Here is a 12,321-nt window from a genome sequence, read left to right as displayed (position 1 = left end):
ATCTTGGAAGGAAAGTGTTTATTTTTAAGTTCTGCTCTTGGTTTATTTCTGGAAGCCTATGGCATCATGAATACAGGTATTTTCTCTAAAGGAAGAGAAATCTCTCAGTGGGAGGTGCTGTAGTCTGAGGGCACATCTTCACTGGCAACGTTAACATGCCTTGTGTGGTCACGGCGCAGTGCTGGGAGAGAGCTCTCCTAGCGCTCTAAAAATACCAACTCCACGAGGGGCTCCCAGTGCTGGTGCACTGTCTACACTAGTGCTTTACAGCGCTGAAACTTGCTGCGCTCAGGGGGGTGTTTTTTCACACCCGAGCGAGAAAGTTACAGCGCTGCAAATTTCCAGTGTAGGCAAGCCCTAAGTCTCCATTGCCCTATACAACGGTGTCATTTACATCCATGCCACAAAGGTGCGAAATGCTACCAAAAATAAGAATGGTAGTGCTTCACACCCACTTTGCACTGGTGTTAACGGCTACACAAGGTGTAGAGCAATCAAGAAGCGGGGACGAGAGTTTCTGAGAGCAGACCCTGGTGATTTCTCCTTGCAGTGCAACGAGGATAGGTTTTCTGCCAGATGCAGGAAGCAGTCTGACCAGGGAAGTGGGTCGTATTTCTTGGCATAGAGTTTTGTCCTCCTTGGTTCTCAGACTCAGACTTTAAGGTCAGAAGGGACCACTGTGATCCTTTAGTCTGACCTCCTGCACATTGCAAGCCACAGAACCTCACCCACACACTCCTCTAATAGACCCCTAACCTTTGGCTGAATTATTGAAGTCCTCAAATCATGGTTTCAAGAGTTTAATTTACCAAGAATTCATCATTTACACTAGTTTAAGCCTGCAAGTGACCCGTGCCCCATGCTGCAAAGGAGGGCAGAAAAGGGTTCCTGGTCTGTGCTGAAAAGAGTGCTCAGAAAACAAATATCTAAGCACTGATAAGTGTGCAATGGAAACTACAAATTTAGTACTGTGATTGACTGTGCTGGAAGAAAGCACAAAAGATTAACAAGTTACTCAACAAGAATCACTAGAATCCTGAAGCAATAGCAAATGACATACTGGACCTCGTGGGGAGCACCTTGGCTGACCAGAGGCAATATAAACAGTCACATCAGTTTGGAAGGACAGCAATTATACCAGGGAGGAGCTGGCATGAAATGACCAGTAGGGGGCCTGGCTTACATTTAAACCTTCACCCAATACTCTCAAAGGTTTAGATTCAGGCATGAGAACGGTGTACAGATAAGATTTTTTTTTAAAGTTTACATTTAAAATAGAGTCTTAAAAGCGTAAGAGGAAATCACAAGATAAACCTAGTAAGACAAGGATACTGCTCCTTCCTATCTCTGTTTTCTTTATTTCCCTTATGACCACCTTTCTCAGTCTAGGCTATACAACTGGAAGTCCCCTTGATGCTACTTTCTCCACACCTACCACTGTGCCTTATATTCATTAATTTTTACGTTCAGAAAAGGAATTTTAAACATTTCTAGAAAATGTCGATAGCTCTCTGAGCCCTCTATAGCATCTCCTGAACAAGGTACCTGGTTTAACTGGTGACGAATAAGAAATAGTCCCAATTAAATACAAAAGTTTAAAATTCACAACTATTTGCAAAAAACAGTAAGAGTGAATACAGGATACATGGTGGAGTAGTACACAGGTTAACTACATTTGTTTGGAATGACATGCATAATTTGTTTGTAGCTTTGCTAATTGTCAGTAATTTAGTCATCCACAAATTTAGCTGATAAAACCTTTACATCCCACCACAACGTATTGCATACACGTTATTCAAAGACATGAGATGTATGCATTTGGCTAGAAAATGATGGCATCTTCTTGCTTTACAATCTCTTGCCTTCTTGTCTCCTAAGAACAAGATAATACTGGAATAGTTTTGTCTTAACTCCGAATCTAAGCTCCTCTGGACAGCAAATCTTGCCCGTGTATTGTGGCATTGTAATAATGGCTATTAAATATAGAATTGGTTATAAAAGAATGAAAAGCAAGTGTTCCAAGCTAATCTAAACTACCTTTTTCTCTCAACTGCTCCCTCCCCATACAGGTTAAAAAACCCCTTATTTTACCTCTGTCTCCTGATAAGCATAAACTAAGTTCTCAGATGCCTGTTAGCACTTTAGATGCCTCTCCATAGCTTATCTGAAAGCTAATTCACCACATAAGAGTGTACAGGCATTTTTTAATTTTTTTTTTTTTTTTTTTTAAAGAACACGACTGCCTCTTTCAGTTAGATATCCCCATATCTACGCTATTGCATGCATACCTCTCTAGCACAATTTCTACCTACCTTCCACACACAACATTATTCTTCTTTCAAAAGGGTTCTCAGACTAGCCAGTATTAATTTTGTGGTAGAAGTCAGGATTTTGGCAAACAAGATGTCATAGGCTTCATCTCTGCAGCTACCCTCACCACTGAAAATAACTCCTAATAGACCCAAGCCCTACAACAGAAGCACCCAGTTCCCACTTGCACAGCACCTTTACAATATTTTCCTCAATGGAGAGAACAAACCTTTTTCAACATCTTGTTCTGTTTGTGGAAGAATTCTACTTTGATATCACCACACACCGGCAATGGTTGAGGGAATTCAAAGTACATGTATTTGTCTTCTCGTCTTGGGGGTCCTGAAGGGGAGGTAAATATCTTTACCTTTAGTTGGTATACCACGAACTGAGGATCTGCATGGTGAAACATAGAAGAGTATCATTTCACAAGTAATACCTTTTAACTGTCAAAACCTGGGTTAACGGACTCACAAAGGGTTATCATTTGCAATATGTACAACAGATTTTAAAAGTATGTATTTAGAACTATCCAATGTGATATGGTAAACAAGAAAATAAACCACTTTTCTGAAAGATCTTTTAAAACATTAAAGCATAAAAACACTGCTTAGCAGAATCCTGTAACTCTTGTAATGTCAGAATTTCCACCTATGATACCATAGTAAGATGCTTAGATGTTTATTCTACATTCTAATTTATAATAAAATTATAGTAAGAAGCGACTGTAAAAATGACAGCTTCTTAACAGTTTGATCCCTTTGCATATTAAAAACACTTTTGTCATTAAAAAAGCAGACACTACTGTACGTAAGTTTTCTACTTTTTAATCCTGTTTGCACTGTAGAGCCATGACAGTTGTGCCAGAATAAACTGGATTCTATTATGATTTACATGTAAACAGAACTGTTAACTAAATCCCAATTACTGTGTCAAAAATGTGAATCTCAACAAATGTACAGACACACTGACAATAACGGGGCTATCAAATCTCAATTAATCCGGCTCACAGAAACTTTACTGCTAGCGATGATCCATAAAACATTAGCAATTTAACTTTTAACTCAAGTTAAGTCTGCAGGGATAGGAGTTAGAAAAGCTTTTACGCTTGTAAACTAAGCATATTTGATCTAGAAATTACTGAAAGAAAACATAAAATTCAGCAACTTTATCACAATCACTTTTAAGACTAGAAACACACTTTAGGTCAAATCCTATCTGTTAATATGTAATCCAGGCTGTTCACTGGGCATCTAAGGGATTGGGCAGGGGTGGCCAACCTGTGGCTCCGGAGCCACATGCAGCTCTTCAGAAGTTAATATGCGGCTCCTTGTATAGGCACCGATTCCAGGGCTGGAGCTACAGACACCAACTTTCCAATGTGCCGGGGGGTGCTCACTGCTCAACCCCTGGCTCTGCCACAGGCCCTCCCCTTATTCCTGCCCCCTCCCCTGAGCCTGAAGTGCCATTGCTCCTCCCCCTCCAGCCTCCTGCATGCCATGGAACACCTGATCAGGAGGTGCAGGGAGGGAGGGGGAGGTGCTGAGCTTCCAGTGGGTGGGAGGCACTGGGAGCAGGTTGGAGGAGCTAATGGGGGGCTGCTGACGTATTACTGTGGCTCTTTGGCAATGTACGCTGGTAAATTCTGGCTTCTTCTCAGGCTCAGGTTGGCCACCCCTGGGATTGGGGAATTAATCTTGCCCTTCACTGTGAAGCAACTTTGAATCTATTATTGCAGCCTCAGAATTGTAGAGTCTACAGCCAGAGCACTCCAGCTACAGGACTGAATAGCATAACACTTACAACTGCATCTCCTTGCTCAAACCCTCATATACAGGGTCTTCAAATCCTGCCACCACTCCCCTTTCTGAAGAAAAGCCACATTGATCCTGTTGAGTCAGGGGCCTCAGAACTCACAGAAGGGGTGATAATATTTAGCTCTTTATGTCTGTTGAAGTTAATACCATCACAACAAGTACAAACTGAACACAGAGATTCAAGAAGTAGTCAATTACAGGTTTGCTACCTGAAATGGCATTTAAAACCTCATAGAAACCACACTTTTGTGATGAAAAACACATTGTGGTATTTCAATGCATTTGTCTAATAATTCATTAACTCACCAGGAGTAGAAGTAATAGAGAAGCTTATCAAAAAGTACATGTTTAAACCTATATGCAGATTGGTAATGTAGAAAGCCATCCGAGGATAATTTTAAAAAAACTAAGCATTAACTTTTTGTACAATGAGGCCTGAATTGTGCTGAACAGATATTTGCAAATACATATCTGTGCAATCTTCACTTTACCATTTTGGTGGTTTCTCTTTTTTGTTTGCAGACAGCCTCCTCCCTTCCTGTTCCTGCAAATCAAGCTAGTTTTTATGTATCTCTATAAAAACCTGCACTCGGTTACTTTTAAGTCTATGTATGTTCAGGCTGTATATTGCAATGGCATTAGTTTCAGTATATTGCCCCTTACAGTAATTCCAAAATGATGGAAAGCAACATTTTTGTACATTAACAGAATAGGAATGCATGCTACCATGCAATTACTTTGAAATTCAGTCTCACAAAGACAAAGGTGAATACAGATTTTCATTAAACAACTCAAGTCAGCTGACAATTTGCTTTCCAATATACAGCATACTCGCAAACCAGACAGACTTACATCGGGCTAGATATGTTACTTTATAAGCCTCTGAAATAAGACTTTCCTTCAGAAAGAAGCATATAGACATAACATATCCAGCAGAATCACGTATTTTAGAGTCCAATGATTAAAAAAAGTCATGAGTTGGTTCAACAATCATGGGGATTTTGTTGCCTTTGAGAGTCTATGTACCACTCACAGAACCAAAACTATTTTTCAGCAGTATTATTTCAATAATGTTGCTGTGTTTTTAACTGACTTTTGAATAACCAAACAAATGTACTTTTAACTTCTCAACCACTTTAAATGTTTCCCAATTTAAAGTTTAATGAAACAGCACCTGTTTGTAAGGTTTGTTAAATCCCACACAGGCTACACAGAAGTCTTACAAGGATGAAAGAGTGCATAGCCCCCTCCTGACAGGATTTGAGCCCAACAGAGTCCAAGACTCTAAACAGGATTCTTTATACTGCTAATACATCTTACGGCTTAAAAAGGTAAGTTGGTCCTGCTATGTAATGGCTTTAGTATGTTGCCTCAATCGCAAGGAGCTACATAAGTAACTATACACGAATTCAATTACCTATACATTTTAGAAGATAAGATCCATTAATATGGAGTAAAGGGTACTTACTGCAAGTTCCGCCACTGAACATTGGAATTGTTTCAAACATCATCTTATGAAACAGCAGTGCCACTGGTCTATAATCCAGGTGATTCTTTAACAGGTAACTATAGTAATATACATAGCGTCTCTGACTGGGAATAGTTACTCCCTAAATAAAGAGAAGCCAAACTTCAAAAAACAATCCAAACCATTAATTAGTATTCACATTAAGTGGTTCCTGCCTGTTAACTAAAGTCAAGCTAATAAAATCAGTTCTAAGTATAAAGTCTCAGTGGACACAAGTTCAACATTTATGCATTTTAGTGGTAATACCATGTTCATTGCTGGAAATCAGGGGCTGGAAAAAAGTTACCTCAAACCCGTTAGTCCAAAGCCTAAACCCACTAGCCAAGGGGAAAAACTGCCTCGAAAGCAACTTCCTGGTTTAGGGTGAGGGATAAGGAGAGGTGAAGGCTTCCTCTATTTTTTCCCCCTCTTTCCACACACAGCCACACACTTGCTTTACCTTTCCTGCAAAATCTTCAAATGCAGGCAGACCACAGGAGAGGCAGCAAAACAGCATAACAGCACACGGTCCAGCTTCTCTTACATTGTGCTAAAGGATTTTTCAACTCATGTACATATAAGTTCTACAGGTGATACGAGGCAAAAAGTATTATGGAATGCTACCCTCAATTTTATATACTAAATTAATACAAAAACTCAAAAGGCTTTAAGGTCCACAAAGCAATCTACAACATGACATTGCTTTTTAGAAAAACAGATTTCAATTAGTAGCAGCATATATTTCGTAGGAAGGACATATGAACCACCTGTATTTTTAAAAAGTCTTTACAGGATTTATGCTCCTACAAGATTTCAAGTCTGTATTATGTTGTAGCCATGCTTGCTAACACCATCTATAAAATTATAGTGCTACTACTATTTCCATTATGAAACCCATTGCTAGAGGTTTCACAGAAATTAGAAGTGGAAAGATCTATTAGATTAGGCCAGCTAGCCCAACTCCCTGTCACACTATAAGATTGTTCAACTACACTGCATTAAATACTTGTTTTGAGAAACTACAGTTGAAGAATAACTTCCCTAAACTGATTTAACTATTTTACAATTTGAATGCAGCAATAAGTTAATCAAAAAATATCCTGGCTTATTCTTTGTTATTTTCAGAACAAAATTAGTGACAAAACACGGTCAGTATTTTTCCTCGAGAATTATACAGTTCAAAACAATCTACAATATAGTATGTAACTTACAGTATACAGATTCAGTATACAGATTCAATACAATACTTTAATTGCAGATTTGACAAAACGCAAAAGAAGGTACCAATATGAGATTATCAACATTCTTTGGTGGCATCTGACTCAGATGATGAAAATGAACATGCGTCAGTCCATACTACTTTGGATCAGTACTGAACAGAAGCCATCAGCAGCAGAGAAGCATGTCCTCTGGAATGGTGTTCAAAGCATGAAGGGGCATGCAAATGTTTAGCATATCTGGCACGTAAATACCTTGCAATGCCAGCTACAACAGTGCCATGCGGAATGCCTGTTCTCACTTTCAGGTGACATTGTAAATAAGAAGCGGGCAGCCTGACCTCCCATAAATGTAAACAAAGGTGTCTGTCTTAGCGATTGGCTGAACAAGAAGTAGGACTAAGTGGACTTGTAAGCTTTAAAGTTTCACACTGTTTTGTTTTTGAGTGCAGTTATACAAAAAAAAATTCTACATTTGTAAGTTGCACTTTCACAATAAAGAGATTGCACTACAGTAATTGTATGAGGTAAATTGAAAAATATTTCTTTATTTTAAAGTGCAAATATTTGTAAAATATAAAGTGAGTACTGTACACTTTGTATTGTGTTGTAATTGAAATATATTTGAAAATGTATGAAACATTCAAAAATATTTAAATAAATGGTATTCTATTATTGTTTAATAGTGTGATTAAAACCACAATCATGATTTTTTTAATTGTTTGACAGCCTTAATTTTTGCCTTTATAAAAATGCCGCAAAAATAAGGCCTTTTACAACTCGAAATGTTTCTGTATTACATACAATAGATTTTTTCCCCTATGGTACCTGTACAATGGATGTCTACAAGTAGCTGTCAGACAACTCAGTCTGATAACAAGGTTTTGACTTCGGGCATCTTGCTTCAGCAGATCCATTTCTTAAAGGAGCTTTTAAGTATTTTCCTAATACAAATCTGGACTTTGTTTAAATTCAGAAACATAGCCCTTAGCCTAAAAATGACTAACATGCAGCTTGACAGGACTTCAGAAGGGGGGAGCTACACAGGAAAAAGTTTCCTCTTCTACTTATAACATCTCCACTCTGGAACACACACTTTGTACAGGAATCTCTCCAATCCTTACCAAGTCTGCTAACATTAAGACCAGATCGAGGGAGAAATAGTTATATGGTAACAGCTTATACTCTGAATGCTGTATCAACTTAGGCAGAAACACACTTGTTGAAGTAGATGGTGAACCCTCCAATCTTGCCAAGTGGCAGCTTGGCACATCTCGGAAACAATGACCAATTTTCTTTCAGCACAGACAGCAATTATGCCTCAAATCAACTAGGCTCTTATTTCCAAAGGGCAGGGTCTTTATGCCTCTAGTCCTAACACACTGATAGGTACACTAAGCTAAAGTGGAATATCACATTTTTTTGCTTTCCTGAGGACCTTAAAGCAGAAGGAATAAAAAGCAGAGATTTGCTTAAGCGGTATAGTTTTATGGAAAAAAAAATACTTGAGAGTTTGAATCAAGTCCATGGTATGTCTGCTTATCCTTATTGAAGAAAGAGTTATGACAAAAAAGAGGAGAAATCTATTAGGGTGAATTAATTTTAATCATGATTTCAATTAGCAAACAGGGAAACCTTGATTTAAATAGATTTTGCATTTGTATTTGAGTTATTTTCCTAAAGAAAGGTTGATAATTACAACATGTTGATTTGCAACTAAATAGAGCCTTTGCACTAAATTTATCGCTTCTGTTTGCTAACCAAGAGAACACACTACATCTATGCCGTTAAGTAATTAACCCCCATTTATTCAGATTCTTAAATTTTTACTTTGGTTAGAACATGGTAAATGAAGCATTTCTTATTTACTATTTTTATTTGTATTTTTTGTTAAGCTCTATTTGGCTAGAAATTAAAATGTAATTAAAAGTGCATAAAAAGTATTTTTATTAATTAAATAAAACTACCTTTATGTGCTGGATACATTAGAAAAATGTTTATCAAAAATATGTTTTGCATTTAAAACTAACAATTATTTAATAAAAGAATCTGTAGTGAATGAATTGAACTGTTTCTGGTCACTGTGCCCTTCAAAAATTTCAGAACTAGGAGATCTTCTCTCACACCTGGTTTTTATTCAGAGAGTGGAAGAGGAAAACAAGCTTTCCTGCCTTTTCAACTCCCAAATGGTTTCTTAACTTTTACTGAACTAGTGAGCAAGCTGAACTAGTTGAATAAACTGAAAAAGAAAATATTCTCTTTGCACCGGCAGATGAGACTACTGATATAAAAAAAGCTAGTTTAGCACTTCAACAATCCCTAGTACCAGGTGCTTAGCTAGTGACTTACACCGATGCAGTGGTTTGACTTTCTTTAAAGGTTGGCAACAAATATGTACAAAATATTTTTAATTAATTCAAATGACTAACAGATTACAATAAATTCAAGCCTTAACATAGGTTATCAATTCAAATTTAATTATAAATAAGTTAGTTTTAAAAATAAACTAAGATTTAAATAAAAAATCCAATTTAAATTTTAAAATTTGATTTAAAATTTTTTTTAATCCACCTTGATATCTATATCATTCCTTAGAGAAGCTGGTGTTTTCCCAGTAGACTAGCTTATTGTATGGATGCTAGGCAAGTGTATGCCCACAGAATTAGATCTACTGAAACGTGTGCCAGAGTTTTGAATTCACTGATATGGTCTTTCTACATCAGTACCAGAAGGAAAAATAAACTGAGACTTGAATGCAAAGACCCAACGTTTCAAAACATGGATATGGAGCATTTCTTCCAGGATGGTGTTCCTGAGCGGACTCTAAATGTGCTGATGCTCCTTCCCCCTTTACTTTTGCACTGTAACATGGACAGTATGTCATGAAAAGCAGAACCCAAAAGTTTTTTCTAACACTGTCCCTCTAGTAAATGCTCCACTGGGGTAACACTACCAACATCAAAAGCTGGAAGCATTGCAAGATTTTAAACACAGGATATCACCCAAATATTGAGTACAATATGTTAAATCAGCCTCTTAGGTCAGACATAAATCATTCAGATATGACACGATGGACATGGTTTGAACAAAGTCAGATCTCCAATTATAGCCATTCTGAGACACCATTTCAGAACATAACTCATACCCATTGATCTATTCAGACAGAACAATCTTGACATCAACTCCACTGGCTCAAAGAGCGGTTCCTCCAAAGACAGGAACATCAAGACGTGGACAGATGTTAAAAGGGGCCCTTGTATGAAACAACCCAAACTATAACACTGCCACGGTTGCTTCAATCTGGGACCAAGCCTGAACCTATTAGTAGTGCCATAGCTACTATTAGAACCACCTCTGAGGAGGCACTAGATGTGGATGCCAGTGCCTCTTTTTATGGGAACATGCAGGAAAGTTCCCTGGCTTCACTGTCACAATGGTGCTTTAATGTCCATCTTAAAATCACCATGTGCAATAAAGCTAGCTATTCCCAGATCAACCACTGGTTGAAGCACTCCAAATCTCTTTGTAACTGCAATAAGGAGGAAGTAGATCTCCTGAAATAATTATTGATGCTGAAAAGTATTGTTTGTATGAATACATTTTTTATGCTGAATTTTAGAAAGCATTATATTCGGGTATCTTAGGTCTAAGAGTAGAGGATACATGATAAACCCCTTTTCCAGGGTAACAGAACTACTGTGCTACCTTCTATCCAATACTTCAAACACTCACTTCTAATCTTTCGTCTGTCCATTTTTTTTTTTTTTTTGGAGGGGTGGGGGGAGTCAAACTTTGACTTCAAGGTGGAAAGGGCTGACAGCCTGTACTTCTGGCATCAAGTTTTCTTTAGTGGGCTTAGACATATTCTACTGTCTTTGGAGCCAAAAGTATCTAATAACAAAGTTCTGTCCCAGATAACTGACAGAATCTGAAATGGCTCCTGCCAGAGGTAGTAACTGCCTTGTCCTCCCATTATTTTGGCCAAGAGTAGGACAGATACGGTTCCTTTGCCTAGGAAATTCAAGAGTAGCGTCAGCTTCTCTTACCCATCTGGTGCTGCAAAGGCCTTTGGGAAACTTCTTCCATACAGACACACTGGAAAAGTGAGCCATAAAAATACTGGCGGCTGTACTCTTCAATTAGTCATACTTCTTCTTGCAATTGGATTCATACTTCCTGTCTACATTGTCTTTAAGTGCCACAAGACTCTTGAGAGAATTAATTTGCCTTGCTTGTTAACTTCAAAACTCTCCCTGGTTACTGTCCCCTGGGATTTGAACCCCTCTAAGCAAGCTATATGCACATTGTGGGTTGCTTTGGGGAGAGAATTTAGCATCAAATTAAAGCCAGTTTTTGGTCTTTGCCCCAACAGAAAAAGGCAGTTGGTTGTCTTGGGCCAGAGTTTGTTCTTTTGAGCCCAATTCTCAATAAGTCACTTAGGATTTTAATTATCAGGAACTATAAATCTTCAAAGAACAGCACTTGAAATACAACATTAAGTTATAATAATGGACATTCAGGGAAGTACAAAAACTCTTAGAAACTACATTTTAAAATTATACTTGTCTATAAACAGTATTCCTAGAATTACTTAGTGCATATTATCCTCAAGCAAATAATCAGATCAAAGTGGAGGGGAGACAGCAGATCTTAGAGAACAGAGACTGTCTATCATCATCAACATGATATTTAGGTATTTACCATGAGACTTTAAATAGGGCTCTGACCCTTTGTTTAAAGTTATATGATTTTCATAAGAACATTGATATGTACTTGTGGTTCAGATCACATATCTGAGGACCTCACTATTTACCCTAAAAACCATCCTTGGTGTGGATAAACATTATCCGGCCCCCGGCCCTTTAAAAAAAACAGAGGGCGGGACAACAGACAGGGATCTTAAGGACTGACTCAAATCATACACGCAATCTAACAAGAATATTTAGTTAACAGATCAGAACAAAATATCACTGTAATAAATACAAATTAACAAGTGTTTCTTTTTTCCAACTAGAACCTCCATAGGGATTTCATCATTACTCTCCGTCAAAGGAGAACACTGAACCATAGCTTGTCCCTAGAATATGTAGATGGTCACCTTCCTACTGTACAGTGCTTAATCATACATACTGTACGATGACAGCTTCAACAATCAGCATCTACCTATTTGACTATTAATGGAGATTAATAAAACCTACTGAAGATTCACATTTTTCATATTGTTTGCAGACTGTCATATCTATTCTACAGATATTTGTTAGTTACCTTTGCCAGGTTTTGCTGGAACAGTCAGTACACTGTTTAGATATCTGATCTTGTTCAATTGTGACCATTCTGAAGTATCATTTCAGAATACAAGTCATTCTCATCTTCCCATTCAGAGAGACCTATACTACACCCATTAATTCTGCTGTCCAAATGTCTAGGGTTAAATTATTGTTTGTCTATTTGCTCAGTAAGACCAATGTAT

At 37.8% G+C, this 12,321-nt stretch overlaps 1 protein-coding gene across 1 annotated transcript in view; it reads right to left on the bottom strand.

The window, feature by feature from the left end:
* LOC144267920 (phosphatidylinositol 3,4,5-trisphosphate 3-phosphatase and dual-specificity protein phosphatase PTEN-like) overlaps window positions 1-12,321 on the bottom strand; it is a 32,110-nt gene that overhangs the window by 10,852 nt on the left and 8,937 nt on the right. Inside the window, exons 2-4 of the mRNA XM_077822361.1 lie at window positions 6,095-6,218; window positions 5,596-5,737; window positions 2,540-2,706 (exon numbers count right to left, since the gene is read on the bottom strand). Of these exons, the coding sequence (XP_077678487.1) occupies window positions 2,540-2,706; window positions 5,596-5,737; window positions 6,095-6,151 (366 nt within the window). The 5' untranslated portion in view covers window positions 6,152-6,218. The remainder of the gene's footprint in view (window positions 1-2,539; window positions 2,707-5,595; window positions 5,738-6,094; window positions 6,219-12,321) is intronic.

Source organism: Eretmochelys imbricata, chromosome 7 (assembly GCF_965152235.1).
Source record: "Eretmochelys imbricata isolate rEreImb1 chromosome 7, rEreImb1.hap1, whole genome shotgun sequence".
Classification (NCBI taxonomy): domain Eukaryota; kingdom Metazoa; phylum Chordata; order Testudines; family Cheloniidae; genus Eretmochelys; species Eretmochelys imbricata.
The sequence above is the reverse complement of the archived record's forward strand: the minus strand, read 5'-3'. Positions and strand labels throughout refer to the sequence as shown.